The following is a 23156-nucleotide window of genomic DNA, read 5'->3' on the forward strand; positions in this document are numbered from 1 at the left end:
GTTCTTTGTCTTCAGGTTGCTCAGACTTTCTACATCACTATCAAGCCTGTGGACGACTCCCTGCCTCTTCTTCAGGTCCCTGGCATGAGGGTGCAGGAGGGTGGGGGAAAGACCATCACTGAGTTTAAGCTGAAAGCCACCGATGCGGACACAGAGGTAACACACTGGCTACATACGTTTTCTGCAAATCTTTCACAGCTTTAATTACAGTATATGCATGACATTATGACTAGAATCAGGTGTCACCTTCTGTGGCGGGAACTACAACAGAGACGCTTTGAGCACTTCAGAAGGTCTTAAAATAAAACAAAACAAAACTTTTCAAATGTTTAACTGAAGTCAAAATACAGCATTCAAGGGCTGATTTCTTCAGCATGCACACTCATACTTCTCCTTTAAAGGCTAAACTAAAGCAAATGTTGCTCTCCATCCTCTGCTGCATATATTGTAGAGTTAATAATATGTATGAAGTAATTTAAATTAGCTTATTTGCCTTTTTCCTTCTTTAAGTATCTGATTCTCTTTATGAGCTGCACAATATAAACAGATCATATCTTTGAAGCTTGGTATGATTTGTGAACTAATTGGCATCATGTTTGGAATCATCCCAAAGCACTACAGTTACCAGTTTAGAAAAGAGCTGGACCTCTGAATGTTTATTTTGAGATCATTACCTAAGCTGGCTAAACTAAGCAGCCGGTTTAAAGGATAATTCAACACTGTCAATCCCATAAATCTGTAATTCTCAGTAAAAACTTGAAGATTTATTTTCTACTGCCTTATTGTAGAATTTTAGAGAATAACACCCAAAAGTGATGTTAAGGTTCGCCACTATAGATATTTTGAAGCTGATTCCTGAATTTGAGTTCTCATTTTTTGCTGGTTTGTTGGTTGTGGAGAACAAACACTGACTCCTTAAAATGAAGCCATGGCTTTCTGACTCCCTTCAAGTTCAATCTTTTTTCTATTCTGAGATAGTTTCATTTGAAGGACTTTTTAATGCCTGAGGATCAGCTATGCCTCAGAGCTGTTGGGACTCACAAATTGGAAACCACTGCTCCTGGGCTTTCCTTCTAAACTCCCTCAGTGGATGACATAAACCACAAAGACTTCTCTATCAGTGTATAGAGAGCCACCCGTTTCCTTCACTGCATCCAGTTTAGTGTTGCATCGGTGCCCTCTTCTGTTCATCCTGCATCCTTCGTGCTGCTGCAGATAAAACTCTGTGCCTGTTGGAAGGTAGAGGAGGGGGAAACAAGACTCCTTTACATTTGGCCTTCACAGTGAGAACGAGGGCCAAAAGCTTGACCCCACATTCTTCGCCCTGATCATTTCTCCTGAATGACACCATGTATCTGCTGTGTTTTCTGTTGCGCACGTTTACTCAGCTAATTTTCAGTTTAAATCAGCAGTTCTCTCATTATGAGCCTGCGTATGTTCACCTCAAGGTTGCAGATGAGGATCAGTGTCCGCCTGCTGTTGTAAAATGTTGGTCCTCCAGGCTGCAGAGAGCAAGTGTAAACAGCCAATTTGATGTGTCGCATGCTTAATTTGAAGCTTGTAAACATCATTTTCTTAATGATAATACTTTTCCAATAACTGAAATAAATCTTAGCCTGAGCGCGAGAGATGGAGGCAATATGAATAAAAAGATGAGATTTCTTGTTCAAACTGTAAACATCATCCCGACTGTGAGCATTTGCTCCCATATTCTGCCAAATGCTTGTACTCAATCTAAAAATATGTTTGAGATATTACTATTCTGGATATTAATGCATTATTTAGTACTGTCTTCATCTCTGTGGTGTTTATGCTGAGCTTCCTGAAGGTCATTTGGCCAATTTTGAAGCAGTGGGGCTCTCATTTAAGTGTTTCCTTTTCGACAACCTTATGTGGAAGGTGTAAATGAGCAGAAACCCAGAGCCAATAATAACTTTCATATTTGATATTTTCCAAGAAATTCATTATTCGCAAAATAAGATTCAGTCTTTTTTGGGTGTCCTGCTCCTCACAGTAAAATTGTGTGCAAGCATAAAAATCAGCACTAATTGTCTTTAAAGACCATCGTGTGAATTAGGTTCTCCTGCTGATTTAAAAACCTGCTGCAGTGCTTTGTAACATTTTTGGCATATTTAAAACATTCTTTTTAACCCATTTTGAACCCGTGTGGTTATTTTTGACTGATTCCTATCAGACCTGATCTGGAAACCATGGACAACTTCAAGTTCCTGGTCTAAGACAGCAAACCAAATGTGGTCAGTGACAATGTCTTCCACATCCAGTGGTCCCTCATCAGCTTTGAGTACAAAAGGTCTGCACCATTTCCAAAAAAAATACATATTTTATAATGATTACCCGTTGCCAATGTAGGGACTAACGCGTTATTAAGTAACGCGTTACAGTAACTACTTTATTATTGTGGTAACGAGCACGGTAACTAGTTATTAAGCCAAAATCAGGAACACGTTTATCGTTACTGGGAATTAGATAGGGTCGTTATTTGTTACTTCGTGTGTTGCGTTCGACTTACCTCGGAAATCGGAACACGGACCTGGGAATGATGTCTCACTCGAGTAAACAGCGTTCTGGTTAACCTCGTCCGAGAAGTCGGGATTCCAATATGGCGACGCCCTCGAAAACGGTTGTTTTGCTAGCCCTCTATAATAACAAATCACTACTAAACACATATGCAGCTCATCTGCAGTCTGGAGTTACCTACATCTTCCTACTCGGAAGGCAGAATTTCCGAGTTCTGAGTACAACCGAAAGCACCACGACTGCAGTTTCCGTGTTGGACGTAAAAAGCGCACGTGACGCTGTGACGTAGGCTAGAATCTTAGACCACTGAAGCACTTAATCTACCATCATATTTTATTTATCTACATGGCCTGACTGGAGAAAATATTATTTTGGTTAAATATTAACTGTTTATGAGGCTGAAAATACTTTTAAGTTTGCCCATCATTACTGAACATGAGGTCTCCAGTTGGTGCAGTTCAGCTGTTTTCAGTTAAGTTTACAAAGAATGGACAAACCTCACTGTGTTTATGTTGAACCATTTTTGCACTATTTTGATACCTACAGCTCCTAAATGGTCTGAGCCACAGTTTAATGTTGGCACTGCTAGAAGTAAACTTTCTACCCATTTCAATGGCAAAAATAAATGTACTTTTCAAATGTTTTAACACACTATGTGGTGTTTTGTGATCGACTGCTTCTTCCTAGTGATACTACGTACAATGATTAGATTTATAACACTGCTGCATCAACCCCAAAATGATGTGTTTGCATTTATAGAGGTTTGAAACAATATAAATAGATTAAAACAGACAGAGAAAAAGTGACACATAAAACAAACACTGTTAATTTCTAATTTAGTTTCATTCATTTCATCATTAACTTGCACTCGCACTACTACACTGCCATTTTAGGTTCAGGCCATTAGGTGGCACAGTGCACTTGTGGCAGGATAGTGCTAACATGTAAGCAAGATAGAAGACTGGCATCCAGTTAGGGAAGCAACACATTAATAAGAGAATTCTGAGTAAAACCAAAGTTAGTTTCTAGTAACTAGTTACTAGAAGTAACGAGAAAGGAACGGGTAACTTTTGATAGAAATAACTACTAATGTAACTAAGTTACTAATTTAAAGTAACTTACCCAACACTGCGCACATGTATTTTTATTTTCTTTTGTGCACTTGTCTCAAAATTTCAACAAATTTAAGCAAGATTTGTGTGGAAACAGTGATTGAAAGCCTCAGCTGTAGGCTTGCACACACCTTCTTTTAAAATCACTACATAAGTGAAGAGATAGTAACTGAAAAAAAAATCACTGATCATTGCTTTAGTTTTCACTTGACAGCTCACATTATTAATCAGTGCTCTTCTGGATGATATTTTATTATTCACAAGACCTCAGAGCTTTGTAGTGTTGCCACTGTGCTCACTGCTTGCATTACAAACATTACCTTAATGAAGTAGTTGGTCACAGCTACAAGCTGTGTTTTGTAGCTCTTTGCAGTGAAAACCTCGAAGTTTCTCCTTGTTTTCTGCTCTGTGAGAGGCTTCATCTGAATAACAATGACAGCAACATCATAATGAATGACAGGCCCCCTGTGTGTGAGTGTAAAATCTCCCTCTTCTACTCACTGCATCACAGATCTTCTGAACTGCTTCATCAACCTGCTTCACCTCGGTCAGCCCTACGCACATTTCCACTTTGACAACATTTTGTTGGTAAAAAAACGACCAAAAAGCTAATAAACACACGCCAATTCACAAGACTCTGCATTGTGGACCAGCGCAGGGGAAGAGGGGTGTTTGTTTGTACGATATTTGTAAATGATCATGTAAAAAACCAAATAACACAACATGACTTCGCATTTTGGACCGTACCATCAGCTCAAAAAAAAAAAACAAAAAAACAAGCACACTTAGACTAGCACAAGAAAATAATCACTTTTGCCTACATTTTTACCGCATGTGTGGGTTTGTCGGAGCGGATGACAAAATACTCTCAAGTCTGCTAAGAAGTGAAAATACAGGGTGTGAGCTGTGATTGAAATCCAAATTTCCAAAAACTGTATTTATTTAATACAATTTAATTATACCTACTGAACTTAAGGGGAATAGAAACAAAGTATCGATCCTAACAAGCTAGTATCAATCAGATACCAATACTAGAGTTGGTATCGATCCACTTACCTCTAGTGCACGCAGGTGTCGAACTCCAGGCCTCGAGTGCCGGTGTCCTGCAGGTTTTAGATGTGTCCTTGATCCAACACAGCTGATTTAAATGGCTAAATTACCTCCTCAACATGTCTTGAAGTTCTCCAGAAGCCTGGTAATGAACTAATCATTTGTTTCAGGTGTGTTGACCCAGGGTGATATTTAAAACTTGCAGGACACCGGCCCTCGAGTTCAACACTCCTACTCTAGTGTATACTCCTCTCTGTGGTTTAGATATTGTTTTATTACTATTATTTGTTTTTTAAGGCTGTAGAGATTAGATTTTACTGTTCCCTAGTTGTTGTTGCTGAAAACTGCTTTATTTGAAAGACCACACTGAAGAGTGTCAAGAAAGCAGGGAGAGTTCAAGGAGGAAGATGTGCAGCAAGCACCACAGGTAGGATTCGAACCAGCGCCAACTGGTCTCAAGGCAGCTGCTCATCTCACTGAGCCTTGAAACTTGTTCTCAGGTGATTGAAAAGATATGAAACTGAAAACTGTCCGGAAAAGAGGTGAAGATGCTGAAAATTCTGTTGAAAAGAGCAGAAGAGCCTGAGATTTGTGCTGATAAGAGGTGAAAAAGCTAAAAATTCTGCTGAAAAGAGGTGAACTTTTTGAACTTTCTGCTGAAAAGAGATGAAGAAACAGAAAATTGTACAGAAAAGGGGTAAAGAAACTGAAAACTCTGTTGAAAAGAGAAGAAGAGGCTGAGATTTGTGATGAAAACAGGTGAAAGAGCTGAACTTTATGCTGAAAAGAGGTGAACTTGTTGACCTTTCTGCTAAAAAGTTTTGAGAAAACTGAAAATTCCGCTGAAAACAGGCCAAGAAACTAAAAATTATGCTGAAAAGACGTGAATTAGCAGAATTTCTGCTGAAAAGAGGTAAAGGAGCTGATGTCTGCAGTGAAAACAGCGAAAGAAGCTGGAATTTGTGCTGAAAAGTATTGAAAAATGGAAAATTCTGCTGAAAAGAGGTGAAAAAGCTAGAATTTGTGTTGAAAAAGTTGAGTTAAAATAGTTTACTGAAACTGTTTACTGAAAATGTTTTTGTCATAAGTGGGATTTGGCAAAAAAAAATGGCATAAAAAGTTTAATATCTCAAAAAGTATGAAAGGTATGAGCACCAAAAGATATAGCTGGCATTAGCATAGGGAGCAGAACAGAATCAAGTTTAAATGGTGGAAATCGGCTGAAAACTGAGGGAGTACTTAACCAGCAAAGGTCAGAGCAACTAGAATAAGGTAGAATAAAGTTTAAAGAGAAACAGGATATCATAGTGTGAATGCCTGTGAGGCATTTACACAACTAGGAGCTGGTTTCACAGAACCTGTGCCTGAGTGCTGAAGGCTCTGTTTTCTAGTCATTGCTCTCTCCCTCTCTCCTCTTCTCTCAGTCTTTGTGCTGTCTCCCAAAAGTTAAATGTAACACTGAAACTGAATTTAAACCCATATAAATTTACACCAATATTCAGACTGAATGCAGGCTGCTACTGAACAGAGATAAGTAACACCCTTTGACTCACTATAACCTGGAGCTGTACTGTAAACAAGAAATGAAGCCCAGAATAGGAATAGAAATCTTTTACAAGTAAAATAATAAAGCACATCAGCTCCTTTACTGGTAACTCGCGATACACAAGCAGACTAGTGACTCAGAAAGCTAAAATTAGCTAATAATCTTTAGCGACATAGGCAACATTAGCTAATGTTTTTGATGTGGTGAGAACAAATGAGAAAAAGCAGAAACTTTAGTAATCAAAACATCACCCCTGCATTATCAGAACAGTTTGAACTTTTGCTCTATTTCAGATAAAGTGTACTAAATCTGAATCACTGATTTGTGTCATATCAGAAAGAATGAAGTAGTGCTGGCGCAGCCTTCCAACATCTTGCTAGCTCTCACTTATATGTTAAAGCTAGTTAACCAGCTGCGAGCAAAACTTGGAACCCAAAGCATTAGCAATAGGTCTCCTTACTGTCACAGGGCTGGGTCTCTGACCCAATGTTTTCTGTATCCTTTTTCCTCTTTTGTCATTTTTAGGAGATAATGTTGATTTAGGATTATTGATTTGTTTACCTTGGGTTTATACAGTTCTCACGGCATCGTTGGTAGTACCTGTGTCCAATAAATGCCAGTAAAAATCCAAAACACATTGTGTCTGTTTTTCAACTTGGAGGGAGTTACAATACCTATTTTAATTAATTAACAACACATTTAATTCATTATTTAAATTATGTATTTATTTAAGTCATTTTGGCACTTTGTGCATTCCATATGCCATGGCAGCAGTGGCAAGACGGAGCAAGAGGTACAAGCAAGACTGTAGACTGACAGAACAGGTAGTGAGAGACTATCTGATGGCCCTGATGAGGGCTTAAAAAGCAGAGGCAAAGGGAACTAGCTAAGGAGGAAGAACTGAGACTAAAAGATCAGACTAAAGGCATGCCAGTTATCTGGCACAACTGGTTGGGAAAGAAAAAGGAAAGAAGAATACACTTAAAATAGTCTTACAAGCGGTTTCAGCACCAAACCTGAAAAACAAATGAATGCACACAAATTAGGTCGGGAGGAGAGAGTGAGACTGAAAAAAACAAATTCAGGGCGGGCCAGTTATCTGCCACAACTGGTTCGGGTAGAACAAGGAAAGAAGAATACAATAGTCTTCTAAGAAGTTTTGGCACCAAACCTGAAAAGCAATTGAAGCCACAAAATGTTGGCAGCACACCTTACTTTGTGAAGCATGAATGGTGACAATGTGTTATTCATGTTCCAAATGATACAACGCAACACCAAAATATTAGCATTTCACAATGTAACTTAAACATTTCATTCGAGATGACTGTCTGATTGTTTCATTACAGTGATTTAATTATCAATTAATACAATTGCTCAATTACATAATGAAAAAGAACAAAGACCAAAGTCTAAAAAATATTTAATATGCAACTTACAAACAGATTACGCAAACATGATACACTTTCTTGGTCACCTTCCTGGTCTATATGCATGGTTACTCAGTGAGGGCAAAAGGTAAAAGTGGAAAAGTGTCTCTGTGCACCCACTAAATAATGTCCACAGTTTACACCAGTAAAGATACAGGGAAGCATCTCAACACAGTTCACACATTATTCCTCAATGGCTGAAGGGAAAGCTGCAGCAGAGGTCCGGCAAACACACGCTGTGAAATAGAGCTACAGATCAAAAATAACTTATGTGGTGTCTACAAACATCCTGAGTGAAAAAAGATCAGTGCATCATGGAAAGCCCCCACTGAATCATAACTAAGGAAAGATTCACGGTCACCTGATCTAGCCCAATACCCATAGCCACTAAATGTTCTGTCAAAAAGAAAGGTTTTACACCTAATCTTAAAAGTAGAGAGTCTGAGTCCCAAATCTAAACTAGGAGCTGGTTTCACAGAACCTGTGCCTGAGTGCTGAAGGCTCTGCCTCCCATTGTACTACTATCCTAGGAACCACAAGTAAACCAGCAGTCTGACAGCAAAGTGCTCTACTGGGATCTTACAGTGCTATGGGGTTACTGAGATAAGATGGGGCCTGATTATCCAAGATCTTGTATGTATGAGGAAAAGAACTTTGAATTTGATTCTGGATTTAAAAGGAAGCCAACAAAGATAATCCAGTATGGGAGAAATAATATCAGAGATATGGAAGAAAACAGTTCTACACATTTGTTTAATATACACATTGACGGACATATCCTGGTCAAAACTGACTCCAAGATTCCTCACAGTGTTACTAGAGACCAAAATAATCCCATCAAGAAAAAACATCAGGTTATAAACCACATGGCTAAGTACAATAGATAGTTGTATCTGAATTTAGAAGCAGGAAATTAGAGGTCATACAGGTTTTTACGTCTTTAAGAGATTCCTGCTGTTTAATGAGTCATTGTGTGTTATTTGGTTCATGGATAGATAAGTTAAATGACACTTTGTGAGGAGAAACAATGCGATGAGAACAAATGAGAACAAGCAGACACTTTATAAGTCAAAACATCACCCCTGCATTATCAGAACAGTTTGAACTTTTGCTCTATTTCAGATAAATAAAGTGTACTAAATCTGAATCACTGATTTGTGTCATGTCAGAAAGAATGAAGTAGTGCTGGCGCAGCCTTCCAACATCTTGCTAGCTCTCACTTATATGTTAAAGCTAGTTACCAGCTGCGAGCAAAACTTGGAACCCAAAGCATTAGCAATAGGTCTCCTTACTGTCACAGGGCTGGGTCTCTGACGCAATGTTTTCTGTATCTTTTTTCCTCTTTTGTCATTTTTAGGAGATAATGTTGATTTAGGATTATTGATTTGTTTACCTTGGGTTTATACAGTTCTCACGGCATCGTTGGTAGTACCTGTGTCCAATAAATGCCAGTAAAAATCAAAAACACATTGTGTCTGTTTTTCAACTTGGAGGGAGTTACAATACCTATTTTAATTAATTAACAACACATTTAATTCATTATTTAAATTATGTATTTATTTAAGTCATTTTGGCACTTTGTGCATTCAATATCTCATGGCAGCAGTGGCAAGACGGAGCAAGAGGTACAAGCAAGACTGTAGACTGACAGAACAGGTAGTGAGAGACTATCTGATGGCCCTGATGAGGGCTTAAAAAGCAGAGGCAAAGGGAACTAGCTAGCAGTTATCTGCCACAACTGGTTCAGGTAGAACAAGGAAATAGAAGAGCCTTCTAAGAAGTTTGAGCACCAAACCAGAAAAAGGATCAAACCCACACAATGTACTTTCTGTCAGCAGCACACCTCACTCTTTGAAGTATTCATGAAGTATTCATGTTCCAAATGATACAGCTTAACATCAAATTATTACCATTTCTCAACCTAACTTACACATGCATTTGAGATGACTGTTTGATTGTTTCATTACAGTCTTCTAACTGTCAAGGAATAAAAGTGCTCCATTATGTAAAGAAAAAAAAAGACCGAAGTCTGACAAATAAGTTACGTGTAAATTCAAACAGAGATTCTGGAAACACAATTAACTTTCTCGGTCACCCTCCTGGCCTACTTGCATGGCTACTCAGCAAGAAGGCAAAAGTGAAAAATTCTCTGTGCTCCTATTAAACAGTGTAAAACAATTTCCACATTTTTTACACAGGACCAAGATAAAGGCAAGCAATACACAAGATACACAATTCATTAAATTTCAATTTAATATAGGGTTATACTTTCTAAAGGATCTGTGGACACAAGCACGCAGGATTTTCTCACCCTGAAAATCCTTAATAAATTGCACATTGAATTTTTAAATGAGCATTATTTTTTGTCCTTTTATAGTGACAGGAAAGCAGCAAGAGAGAGAGGGGGGAACAAATGTGGCAAATTCAAACCTGCAATTAAACAATTAATTGCAGAAAAAATGCCAGATGTAGCAAATGTTATATAAATTAAAACTCCTCCTATGCAATTTAATATACATGGTCACCTTTTGTCATTCGATAACATCCATGGTTAGTCAACACAGATTTAAGCTTCTCTTTTTTTGATTGCACAAGTAAAGGGCTTGGTTATTTTTCTGTATCATCATTGGTTGTTTCTGTATAATGCTATGTGTGGCGCAGAGGTATAAAAGTTCCTTCTCTGTAGTTCAGCTTCAACTTGAGGAGGAGGAACTGTTCAGCTGAAAAGTTACAACCTCCACGGCTGCATTCTTACACATTTATTGAAAACAGAACGTGAAAAAGGTAAGAATATCTTTAAATATCATTGATATTAAATAAAAGCAGTTTACCTTTGATCTACTAACATACTAAAGCAATTTCCATGTCTCCTTTTTTTTCAAAGGCACAGTAACCTTTAATATTTAAATGTATCCAGTCTAAGGTTTCAGATTTCTAACATGCAGTCTTTATATTAGAAATAAAAGGCAGCACCCAAAGCGGTCAACATTAAAATAGTTTACTTGAATTAAAATGTTTATTTTACTGCTCTGTGCGGTTCTGTTACATTTTTCATGTGTTTTTTACAGATTTTTGTCACCATTTTATCATCTGCTAATGTCTCTGATTAGAGTAGGCTACACTCACAGGGATAATATGACACATGAAATCCTGGGCATTCACAGAGTCTGAAGCAGAAAGCCCGACTTAACAGGGAAAGTTGATGACCACTAATGAGATACTCTTTATCTCCAACTTAGACTTTAGGGTTTATCAAGCAAGAAAAGCTTAACTTTGTTGAACTTTCTTAATATTGCACACCTCACTTTTAGGGCCTATAGGGGAGATGCTGACAATGGGAGCAATGCCAACATCCCAAACACTGGTTGTGAGAACAAATACCCTACCAGTACTACAATCAAGTGAACCTTTAGTTGACTTGATAAACCAAATAAAAATAATAATAAAACATTAAGAGGTTTTATTCCGATATAAATGCTGTATTTGGGGATGGTGATACTCAGTGATCAGGAACCGCTTTCCACAACGTATGTTTGTGTTCATGTTTGCATATCAAAATTTTATGTTTGCCCTGCAGTTAAAATGAAGAAGCCTGCTCTCCTCTCTGCCTCCCTGCTGCTGCTGTTTTTTGTTGGGACATCAGCTCAGGGTAACCTTTAGTGTTTTTTTTTCCTGTGTTGCTAAATTTAAAAAAAATTAAATGCCAAAAAATCCTTGAATAGTCACATAGATTAATCGCCTTTATTGTTTTTCTGCTCATCTTCTGTAAACTAACTTCACCCTCCTTTGTTAACAACTCAAGGTCACACTAACTTCAGAGTGCGGGTGAATGTGTCACCCACTAACATTAGGACCTACAGCACTTTTACTGCTTATAGAGGAAGCCTCTTCGGTGGACTGACGAGACTGAGATACTCAAACCAAGGCTTCAAGTAAGACCATGAAATCAACTATTTCCTTACTAGAAGAAGCCATACATTTACTTTTGTTCTCTTAATGTTTAATTAAAATTGAGACCCTGTATATCTGGGTGTGAATTTTTAATTTCAGATGACTAATTGTGCCCTGTAATCTTAAAAAAAAAACAAATCTTCATACTTTTTTCTTACAGTAAACCACAGAAACCTGTATATGTACAGCACAGTCAAAAACCACATAACATCTTTAGATTTAAGAAATGCCTTCCTTTCATTAATGTTTCACATGGCCCCATATGAGCAAGCACTTGGCGACAGTAGAAAGATAAACTCCCTTTTAACAGAGAAGAACTTCGCACTGAACCAGGCTCAGGGCGACCCATCTGCTGTGACCTGCTGGGTGTGAGGGGAGGGAGACAGGACAAAAGACGCACCGTGGAAAAGAGCCAGAGATTAATAATAACAATAAGGATTTCATAGTTATAGTAAAAACTGTCCACTTCACTCTTTAAAAAGTCATTCCCTATGTTTCCAGCTTTCAGTACATACCACATGATGACTATGGACCATTCCTTCAGAGTGTAAATGGTTTGGCAGGAAATTCATCACACTACTGGCAACTGCTGAGTGGTACAACCCCACTCAATGTTGGTGAGTGAAACATACTCACGATGTGTTAGATAAGCTGAGGTCAGACATTTGATGCACACAGTCCAACTTGTCGTATTATATAATATTCTCTGAACTTTTAATTTTTTTTTACAGGTATGGGATGTTACCTTCCAACAGCAAATGAAGTCGTCACCCTGAACTACACGAAAATTTAAGACCATCTAAAATCTTATTGTGACTTACGGTCAACCAATACGCTTTGATCTTTGGCACGTTGAGGTTAATAATTGACTTGTTGTGTCATTTTTTTGCTTGGGAGTCTTCTAATCATAAATCAGTAGCCTATCACTAGCTTAGATTCTTTTACTGGGTTTCTGTCAGACTTTATGAATTAATTACAGCGTTAATCTACAATTCTGCCACAGTGTAGTAATCTGGAGTAATAGAAAACCCCATTAGTCACAAGAGCAGTCAGTAAAACATATACAACACAACAACTTGAACTGTTTTTTAATTTACTGCCTTTATGGCAGCTTTTATTGTGTTTGAGAGCAATTAGTAGTTCTCAACTTGCCCCTGACTGCCATAATTTTACATTCAAATTCCATTATTTGATGCTTACAAGTGGTCTCAGTTTTACTGTAAAAGGATGGTATGGTTATACAGTAGACTGCCCAGAGACTGCTGGCCAGCAAAAACAGCAAGGGGGGTCAGCTGCTGACTCCATGTCAAAATAGCTTCTTTATCCTGCAAATCAAGTTATCAACAGCTTGCGAGTCAAAAGGCTTCTGAGATTGACTGGGCTGCTGACCTCCCCTATATTTGAGCTTTTTGGGGCTCCTAGAGGGGTGTGAGAGTGGCAAAATAAGATCAAATTCATTGCTAAATAATTTTTGTATTAGTGCATTTTTATTGTTGAATAAAATGTTACTGATTATTAGTGTTATCTTCCTCAGGCATTAAATAAAGCATAGGCTTATTTAAAGTGTTGTTAGCATGTCCACCATTATGTATCCTAAGACAATGACAGCTCTAGACCAAGGGTGTCAAAAATAAGGCCAGAGGCCAGAAACGGCTGTGAGATTATCATACTATCTTATGCCACCTTATCCTTCTAATCAAATAATTGTTGAATCATTATACGGCTATAGGCCACATTATGCCTTGGATTAAAGATTGTGAAATCATTACACTGTTTTATGATGCATTATACTGCTGAGTTATAAGAAATGCTGCTTGTATAGAATCATGGCCTTCCTTTTCTGATTACAAAGAGAACAGAACATACTGTAGAGGTTTTCTGCCCCATCTCATCAGGCAGCGATAAAACAGTAAGCCAAAGCCGTCACTCGGGCACTGTAAGAGATAAAGAATGTGGATGTTTAGGTTTTATGACTTTGGAGGGGGGCTGAAGCTATAAGAATGTGAGAAACAGTCAGACACTTCCAGATCTGGCGGACACCCTCCTGTCCACATCTCCCCTCCGGATGTTTATGCTCAAAGTGTTGTATGGAATAATGAGAATTGTATGGAATAAAGAGATTGTTGATTGAGCATTTATACACTGAGTGTTGTTCTTCCTTCAGCCCAAAGATAAAAGAATTGGGAGATTTAACACGATCCGTCAAAGACTCCATTCCGACCCTCTGGATGGCTCTGGAAAATGTGAAGGAGTGCATAGATTTTGAACTTCTAACTGTATTTTCATAAGTTTAAAGCTTTTCCTATCAATAAAGAGCCCGCCTCAATTATACTACAGCAAAGTAATTAATAGATAAACAATTAAAAGACAGAAATCTCTCTACTATATAAATTCACAGGAGAAAGTATCTTTTAGATCTTTAGAAATATGGGATAGTCTGGATAATGAATTACTTTTTGTGTAATTTTACACATTTATCATGTAAATTCACTGGTCTGGCCCACTTAGGATCAAAGTAGCTTGTAAGTGGCCCACGATGTAAATTGAGTTTTACATCCCCGGGTCAAACTGCAAAACTAACATTTAGTTTACAGTAAAAGTATTCTGACAACTAACAACAAAGCTAAGAAGCTACTAAAAACTGTTACATTTAGGAGAGAACTGTTATTAGCCAAAGTGTTTTATATATATTCTTGAGGCAGGTTAACAGTGTCCCTATGAAAAGGTAACAGTGGCATCTTTGGAAAGATCATTAGCAGCTGCACAAATGTCTTTGACCTCAGGTTAATTCATGGACTGCTCAGCATCTGAGAAATCACCCCCACAATCAAACAGACCCATATGAACAAGCACTTTGCTACAATGGGATGTAAAAAACTCTGACAGAACCGTGTTAAGGATGGGCCAGCCAACTCCCCTAACCACGAAGATCTTCTAGATGAGCGCAAATCCATTTCCTCTTCAGCTTACTCATTATTAGACCAAGTCCTTTTCCACTGCTTCCAAGCACTTTGCTCTCCATTGTGTGCCTTTCTCTTGTTTTTTACATGTTCCTCTAGTTTGTACATAATCCTCTATGTATGTATCTCTTCTGTTTGATATTTGTTTCTGATGTGTTTACTATTAACAAGATAATTGAAAAGTGAATAAGAATAGCATTTTTATTTTATGACTAAAAATTTCATGTATTCTACATGCTTTTGCATTATTGTGAAATATATTTAGATACCATTCAGAAACTGTCACTAGTTGTTTTTTACAATGTGAATTTTTGTATTAGTGTTCTCAAATATTGAACTTCTTTGGGTGGTGTGACGTTGGTGGGGTTTTGTTTTGTTTTGTTTTGTTTTGTTACATACTAGTCAATACTCAGACATTGTTTATATATCAGATTACAGATCCTGATTTATTTCAATGGTCAGGAAAAAACTGTGAGAACTTCAGGCTTTCATCTTCAAGTGGTTGAGATATCATGTTCAGCTATTAGCTTAGATTTCAGTATACACAAACAAAACAAGGGTGTGAAAGTAGGTTGGCTTTTTTTAAATCTAGAAAAGTAGTTTTACGGCACTTATCACAGATGTTCAACTTTGCTCCATAGAATTTGTATGCAAATGGTTGACCAGAAAACAGAGCACACGGGCAGCACCTAAAAATGAACCTTGGTGAGGGCCAAAAAAGACTTGATACTGGCATGACATGTAGGGTGAGTGACTATCTAATGGCCCTGGTACTGGATTGAAAGGCAGAGACTGGGGGAAGTAGTTCAGGAGGAAAGCCCGAGAGTATGAAACAGACTCAGGCTCAAGGAGAGGCAGGCTTCTGCAGCAACTGGTTGGGGCAGAAAAACTGCCTGTCCCGTTTGGCTCTTTTGCCATCAGAATTATTGTCTAAAGGCAAAGAAAGATGCCCAACGGATTTACTTTACAAAATGGACCATCCCAGCCTTGCCCTATTGGTCTAGTTGATTCACCTTTTATTGTTTATTTTATTTTATTTTAACCTGCTAAATACGGGACAGACTTGACAGGGGAAAAGAAAGGGGAGAAAGAAAGAGGGAAAGAAAAACAGCGGGGAAGAGGAACGGTGATAAAGGGCAAAAAACAACAAAACAAACAGACAAAAAATACATATATCAATCACCTGGATCACCTGTTGAAAAAAAAAAGAGAGAAAACAAGCAAAAAAAAAAGAGCGATATAATAAACAACATAATCGCAATGATCTATGTGAATATAATAGTAAATACTAAATATTAAATATTATTGTGCAGCACGTAAGATCGACAGCGCACAGTGTGCTTTGGGGTAGGAGCCAAAAAGGGTGTAGTCTGTGTGTGTGAGCACCCGTGTGTACTCCTGTGAGCATGAGCACGCTTGTATTAAAAGGTTCCTTCATGTAATGATCTGCTAGAGGGTGTGGGGAGCCACAGCCCCGTCCTCCAGGGCATGAAGCAGGTATGGAGGAGATCAAGATTCCAGACATCCAGAGGTCCTCAGAACACAAGAGACCAAGGAAGACCAACGGAGGGGCAGCCGCGCCACTACCCCGGAAAGAGCTGAGGAGAGCCCCAGATGAGGGGTCACTCAGCAGCTGTGGAGCAGAAGCCAGGGGGCTTCCTGGCATTCCTTTTCACCTTAATATGAAACGCGTAATATTTTCTCTAAATGCGGGATGATTCAGTTTTTTAGGGGATGGTTGGCAACTAACTAACTAACTAACCTTATGAATAAAATAAAGTTCAGCATTAGTAACATCATAGCATCCACCCAGCTGTATAGAAACTCTGTCATGCTAGCTAGTACCCAGTATGAAAAAGCCAGCATAACGAAAATAAACTACACCTAAACTTGGTTTATATCTGACCCAGATAGACTGCAGTTCATAACTTCTTACCTGAAGTTCAGTTCACCTGACACTCGGACCGGATGGGTGAGAGAAAAAGAAGTTAATTTGTTTTGGTGTTGTGTGCATGCACTGCGTGTGCGCAGAAACATTGGGTAGGATGTTTTATGAGGTAGGATGGATTCCCAAAACACCCGGCCCCGCCTCGGGTCTCTCGTCTTGCCTCCCCTTTCTCTCATCCACCTGCTGGCCTCCACCACTTGTTAATGTTACTGAATCTGTGGAAGCTCCGCGATAGCCACTGCAAGAAGTAACAAATAATGACCCTATCTAAATCCCAGTAACGATTAACGCGTTCCTGATTTTGGCATAATAACTAGTTACCGTGCTCGTTACCACAATAATAATGTAGTTACTGTAACGTGTTACTTAATAACGCGTTAGTCCCTACACTGGTCTCATGACATAGCAAAACAGAATGGCTTTGGAGATGCTATTGACAAAAAGAGGGGAAGTGTATTCAATTTTTGAGGGAACTTGTTGCGCATTCATTCCAAATAACACTGCCCCTGTATGCCCCTTGTACAATCCCATGTCTGAGAACTTTAACAGGTAATAGCTCCCCAAAGATTAAGCCAAAATTTCTCTATCGCCCCCTGGTGTCTGGCTGCAGTACAGGTCACAAACCCCACCTCCTCCATTGTTAGTCGATGGGTCTGGGGTCACACTAAAATAACCAAACCTGAAAAACAACTGAACCCACACAAGGTCAGGAGGAAATAATGAGGCCATTTCTCAAAGTTTAAAATTTTACTGTTTCTGTGACACAAAATAAACTTTTACAATATTTTCAGGCAAAAATGTCGATTTGTAAATTTCAAATATCTTCTCAAGTTATCAATATATTACTATTCGCTAAGATAATCTGATATTTTCGAGATGTCTGTTACCCCACGAGCTTGATAGTTCAAGGCTCACTATAGCTGGTGAGAACGCCTGACTCCCTGCACACTGTTTTCAAACCCCCCGCGGGCGCGTCCTTATCGTCTGATGTAAAAATGTGTTGTTCTCATTTTAACAGCTTACTCTGAATTAAATCTAACATTAAAAACATTTTAATCCAGGAGGAAGTATTTCACTGGGAGCAGACCCATATGGAAAAGATATATATAAATCTTATAAAGTTTTTATCTGTCTTGTATGAAACTTGTATGAAAAGCATACAAGAGTGAAAACACATATAAGATCCCTTGAAAAATTATATAATGAAACTTGTATGTTTTGTATACTTACTAAAAAAAATATATGAAAGTAATGAGAAAGTGGCCACTTTCATGAGTAAATCATGTAAGCCTTATATGATTTATATATGATTTACTCATGAAAGTGGCCACTTTCATGAGTAAATCATATATGTTTTTTTTTTATTTTTATTTTCCATATGGGGAAACAGCATGTTGGTACATGGAGATACTGAAATGATCAAATTATGTTTTGAATATTTGTTCTCTTCCAAACACCAGCTGTCTTTTGTAACTTTTGAGTGTCTACTACTTTTTGACCAATCATGTTAACATTCTGTTTAACCACACGCGATAAAAGTGTTTACTGCTTGGGTGCGGCAGCCTTTATCTCTCGGAGCCATGTGGAGAGGCCGAGGTCCGTGGTGCAATGTAAAACTAATTTGAAATTCTAACTGTTTGATAATAAATTTTGAAAACGTATAACTTGAACATATTAATCTTCACTCTCAAAAACAGAACACAACAGCATACATCCATAATCTTTTAGGAGAGATAAAGTTTGTGTTTCAGTCATGTAGTGACTGCATTTAACTGGTGAAGCTTATTAGACACAATGAAACAGAACGTATGTAAAAGTGAATTTTGTCAAAGTGCTTAAAATACTTGTTTAAAAATTATCCTTTATCTTTAAAAAAAAAAAAATCAGCTTATTACATAACGTGTAATTTTAGATCATGTGTAATTTCCACAGTCAAATTAAAGAGGGGGTGGTAGTAAAAACGCTGGGGCTGACGTCGTCAAGTGCCATTTCAATTGTAAAATGATGGTGCTGTGATCTCCAGTTCTCCAGAAGTCCAGACTCCTGTGTGAACTTGCGAAAGCAAGGATCACCAAGTACTGAGAATGAAAAAACAGAAGAATTTATCTGCCACAACTGGTTGGGGAAGAAACCGAAAAAGCAGTTAAACCCACACAATGTAGGTAATGGGGAAAATATGTTATGCAATGTTCCAACGAGTGTGATCTGCATGAGTCAAGTATACACTTTACAAACAATTATTTTGATAGTTGACTAGTCACCGATTATTTTTGCGATTTGTCGACTAATCAGATCATGCATCCATTGAATGTAAAAGTACAGCTTATTGCGCCAGCATGCATCTGCTCTTATATAACTATCATTAGCTTACAGCTTGAAGTGTTTAAGGTATGTGCTAACTAAAAATAAAGACAAGATGATAGTTTATTAAACTTTTAATTACATTTGCAGATTGTCTCGGTGGAGTTTAATAAACTCAGCCGTCTGCTCCTTGCTATCTAAAATATAACAGGAGTATATTCTCGAGCATCTCACACTTCTGATAATCAGTTCTGTTTGACGTTTATTCAGCTGTGTAAAAACTATAACTTTAATCTCAGCCAAACCGATTTACTCAGGAACAAATAAAACAATGAAAAAAGCCAAACAACATTTTTAAGTTATCTAAGTGACTTATATATCATGTTTAACCTGAGTAGCGAAAGACAGCGGTGGGTTTGAAAACGATTTTCTGGGTGTCCGGTGTTCTCACGGGCTCTAGTGAGCCTTGCCCCCAGCTACCTATTGAGGTGCTGGGTAACAGACGTCTCCGAAAACGTCGGAGCACTTTTGCAAATAGGTGATGTCTTAATAAACTGAGCAGATATTTGAGGTTTACACAGCTACATTCGCCTGAAAATATGTTAAGTTCATTTTGTGACCCAGAAATAGTAATAAGAGCAATATTAAAACTAAGTAGCTGCCGCCATTGTTGGAGAACTGGAATTGGCTGGGCCACGCTATGAATCCTGGGATAGGATGGGCCACGAATGATACACTTGACCCATCCTTCAAATCGGGGGAAATGCAGAACGCATTTGAACAGGCTTCGCCATGTCGCTGTAATGTAATCAGCCTAAAAAATGCGGGCACAGCTTCTTCTTCTTCGGGGTTTAACGGCAGCTGGCATCCTTGTACATGCGGTGCTGCCATCTTCTGTTTAAGTCCGTTATTACACTCTTAAATCCTACTACATCCTACTAGAGCTTCAAACGACGCGTCGACTATAAAATTTAGTAGTCGCTGATTTTGATAGTCGACGTAATTGTGACTAGTCGACTAATCGTGGCAGCCCTACTACACTTAGTACACTTAGTGCCTGGAAGTACTCCCAGGTTGCAAAAAAATGTTATCTGCTTATTACAGTACACACATTCACAATTGTTCTTCTGGGAAGCCTGTAGAAGAAAAAGTGTTTATGTGTGACAGTTTTAAGGCAAAGAAGGGTGGGATGGACAAAATGTAATAAACAGGTCACTGGGGACTTCCTCCTTCAAGCACTTGCATGAAACCTTGCATTTGATGGTTTTGCGCCCTTGGAAGAATAAATACTCCAGTTGTTGACTGTTGCTCGTTTTTTTTTTAATATTTATTCTGACAGTAGGTCCAGAGGGTAGACTGATAATGAAAAAACAGACTCAGGGAGGGCCAGTTATCTGCCACAACTGGTTGGGGAAGAAACCAAAAAAGCACTAAAACTAGTCAGGAAGAAAATACTATTGTACAAAAAGTCTTTATTCAGTGCTTTAATGTAATGTTATAACTTCTAAAGGTTTAATGCAATCAGGCATGCAGATAGATTTACTGGTGGGTGTGGGGATCCAAAGGCAGTCTGTCAGGAAGTATTTTTCAGTATCATCATTGGTTGTTTCTGTGTAATGCTATGTGAGGCATAGAGGTATAAAAGTTCCTTATCTATTGTTGAGCTTCAACTTGAGGAGGAGGAACTGTTCAACTGAAAACTTACCAACCTCCACTGGTGCATTAGTTGTATTTGTTGGAAGGAGTAGGTGAAGAAGGTAAGAGTTTTCTAACTGGATATATATATATATATATGAATAAATCATTTTTCATTTTAATGTAAAAAGAAATTAAAAAAAAAAGCTAAATAACCAAGCTCTTTGTCATTGTTGACAAAAAACAGCCAACAGTGATTATTATACTTTTATTGTGTTGCACACTGACCACTTAGAAATTTTTTAGTGATTTACTGATTATCAACATTTAGTTAATCGTACTCTTACTCTCATGTACCTAACGGAAAAAAAGACTAAGAGGTTTTTATTTGCTTTCCACAATGGTTAGATTTATGCATTCCTGATGTATATTTGTGTTCATGTTTGCATATCTAACTTTTTAGGTGTGAATTGTGTTACCCACCAGTCAGAATGAAGAAGCCTGTTCTCCTCTCTGCAGCCCTGCTGCTGCTGGTTTGTGTTTGGCAGTCAGCTCAAAGTAAGCTTCAGTGTAGCTAAATTAAAAAAAGAAAAAGAAATGTAAAAATGTCCTTAAATAGTCACGTAGGCCTGACCGGTCGCCTTTATTGTTTTTCTGCTCTTCATCTTTGCATACAGGTAACGATAACACTTACTTCAAAGTGGTGGTTAATACGCCACCCTATAGCATTAAGAACTACAACACTTTTACTGCTCCTAATGGAAGCCTCTTCGGTGGACTGATAAGACTGAAAATGTCAGACCAAGGCTTTGAGTAAGACCATCTAATCAGCTATTTCTTTTCTAGAGGAAGCTATACAGTCTCTCTTGTTCCCTCAATGTGTAATTCTAATTGAGACCCTGTGTTTCTGGGTGTGAATTTTTGATTGTCAGATGACCAATTGTTTTCTCCTATTTGTTGACATTTAGTCAAGATGAAACAGCTTTGCTGACCTTTACAAACAATTCTTCACATTTTCATCTGATCATTGTAAACTACAGAAACCTGCATGTATTTAGAAAACCACATCACATCTTTAGCTTCAACAAAATGCCTTCCTTTCATTGATGTTTCATAAGTCTTTATGAGTTCTCAAGAGTGTCGGTGCTCTTGTACTTTTGCAATTACAATAACCTTCTTTTGAGCTTCACAGTTATTTCAAAAACTGTGCATAATTTTGTCCATGAAAAAGTCATACCCTGTGTTTACAGCTTTGAATACAAAGTAAATGATGACTATGGACCATTCCTCATCAGTGTGAATGGCTTGGCAGGAAATTCATCACACTACTGGCAACTGCTGAGTGGTATAACCTTACTTGATGTTGGTGAGTGAACCATACTTACGATGTGTTAGATAAGCTGAGGTTAGACATTTGATGCACGCAGTCTGGCTTGTCCCATTATAATATTCTCTGAATTTTTTTTTAACAGGTATAGGATGTTACCTTCCAAAGGCAGATGAAGTCATCACCCTTAAATACACCTCAACACAACAGGATCATCTGAAATCTCATTCTGACTTATAGTCAACCAACATACTTTGGTTTTGGCAGGTTTAAGTTAATACTTAGTTTTTGGGTAATTTTTCTGTTTGGAAGCTTTTCATGAGAAAATGTGTCTAATCATAAGTTAGTAGCCTATCACTGTCTTAGTTTCTTTGACTGGGTTTGTGTTAGACTTAATCAATTAAGATTACAGCTTTTATCTACACGTCTGCCACAGTGTAGTAACCTGAAGTAACAGAAAACTCCATTGGTTACAAGAGTAATCAGTAAAACATATTAAAGTTTAAAGACATGCAACATTTGCATATTAGTCAACTGAAGTTCTTGAACTGTTTTTTTAATTTACTGCCTTTATTGCAACTTTTATTGTGTTTGAGAGTAATTAGTAGTTTCTCGACTTGCCATACTTTTACATTCAAATTCCATTGTTTGAGAGGTACTTATATACTGACAAGGGATATCAGTTTCAGTGTAAAAAGATTGTGTGGTTATACAGTAGACTCTCCAAAGGCTGCTGGCCAGGAAAAACAGCCAATAAGGGCAGCTTAGCTTTAAAATGGCTTCTGCATTCTATGAATCCAGTTATCAACAGCTTGGGAGCCAGGAGGCTTCTGAGATTGACTGGGAAGCTGACCTCCTCTTGGACACCAGCAAGTCTCTAAGATCAGCTGTGAAATTACAACTATTTTTGAGCTTTTGGGGGCTCCTATGGGGTTGTGAGCAGAATAAGAACAAATTAATTGCTTAATAATTTTTGTATTAGTGCATTACTGTTGAATAACTGTTGAATAAAAGCCTCCACTAACCATTCTGGTTTGGTGAGGAAAGGAAAAAAAAACAGTAAAATATGGTGCTAAAAGGGGAAAAAATAATAAAAAAAAAATTCAGAGCTCTGAGAATTTTTTTTTGTCAATCTACCCGGGTAGTGTGTGTATGTGTGTGGATAAGCCCAGTGCTTATCTGTAAAGTTTAGTAGAATCTTTGTTCGCCATCCTCCTGGGTGGAGCGATACGTCTCTGGAGAAGAACTGCACTGGATTCACATTCTAACTGTTTCTCACATTATGTCACAACAAAGTAAAAAAAACAACAACTGGAGAATGGGATGTATGGTGAGCAAATCCCCATAAGTCTTTATCTGTC

At 38.0% G+C, this 23156-nt stretch overlaps 2 protein-coding genes across 3 annotated transcripts; both read left to right on the forward strand.

Annotated features, from left to right (window-relative positions):
• The first annotated feature begins 10388 nt into the window (after positions 1 to 10388).
• Positions 10389 to 13731, forward strand: LOC118453760 (cobalamin binding intrinsic factor-like). 2 transcript variants are annotated; one of them, XM_087848703.1, is made up of 5 exons: positions 10389 to 10457; positions 11251 to 11327; positions 11481 to 11605; positions 12126 to 12241; positions 12356 to 13731. In XM_087848703.1, exons 2-5 carry the CDS (start codon positions 11256 to 11258, stop codon positions 12415 to 12417), a joined length of 375 nt encoding a protein of 124 aa, XP_087704829.1. In that variant the 5' UTR covers positions 10389 to 10457; positions 11251 to 11255; the 3' UTR covers positions 12418 to 13731. The 2 variants fall into 2 exon arrangements, with proteins under 2 accessions (XP_087704829.1, XP_087704828.1); XM_087848702.1 differs by lacking the exon at positions 10389 to 10457 and having other exon boundaries at positions 11148 to 11327.
• A 6772-nt stretch (positions 13732 to 20503) lies between these two features.
• LOC148100214 (transcobalamin-1-like) lies at positions 20504 to 22329 on the forward strand. Its single transcript, XM_087849079.1, has 5 exons — positions 20504 to 20590; positions 20932 to 21026; positions 21146 to 21281; positions 21719 to 21834; positions 21941 to 22329. The coding sequence occupies exons 2-5, from the start codon at positions 20960 to 20962 to the stop codon at positions 22033 to 22035; spliced, it is 414 nt and encodes a 137-aa protein (XP_087705205.1). The 5' UTR covers positions 20504 to 20590; positions 20932 to 20959; the 3' UTR covers positions 22036 to 22329.
• Positions 22330 to 23156: the final 827 nt, after the last annotated feature.

The sequence above is a fragment of the Neolamprologus brichardi genome, chromosome 12, assembly GCF_056152115.1.
Source record: "Neolamprologus brichardi isolate AB-2024 chromosome 12, ASM5615211v1, whole genome shotgun sequence".
Lineage (NCBI taxonomy): Eukaryota > Metazoa > Chordata > Actinopteri > Cichliformes > Cichlidae > Neolamprologus > Neolamprologus brichardi.

What these genes read in the sequence shown, in the direction of transcription:
- LOC148100214 (XM_087849079.1), top strand. Translation starts at nt 20,960, where the DNA reads ATGAAGAAGCCTGTTCTCCTCTCTGCAGCCCTGCTGCTGCTGGTTTGT. An exon ending in TGTTTGGCAGTCAGCTCAAA is followed by an intron (nt 21,027 to 21,145) that starts GTAAGCTTCAGT and finishes CTTTGCATACAG; the next exon opens with GTAACGATAACACTTACTTC. An exon ending in TATAACCTTACTTGATGTTG is followed by an intron (nt 21,835 to 21,940) that starts GTGAGTGAACCA and finishes TTTTTTTAACAG; the next exon opens with GTATAGGATGTTACCTTCCA.
- LOC118453760 (XM_087848702.1), top strand. Translation starts at nt 11,148, where the DNA reads ATGCTGTATTTGGGGATGGTGATACTCAGTGATCAGGAACCGCTTTCC. An exon ending in GGACATCAGCTCAGGGTAAC is followed by an intron (nt 11,328 to 11,480) that starts CTTTAGTGTTTT and finishes ACTCAAGGTCAC; the next exon opens with ACTAACTTCAGAGTGCGGGT. An exon ending in TACTCAAACCAAGGCTTCAA is followed by an intron (nt 11,606 to 12,125) that starts GTAAGACCATGA and finishes CTATGTTTCCAG; the next exon opens with CTTTCAGTACATACCACATG.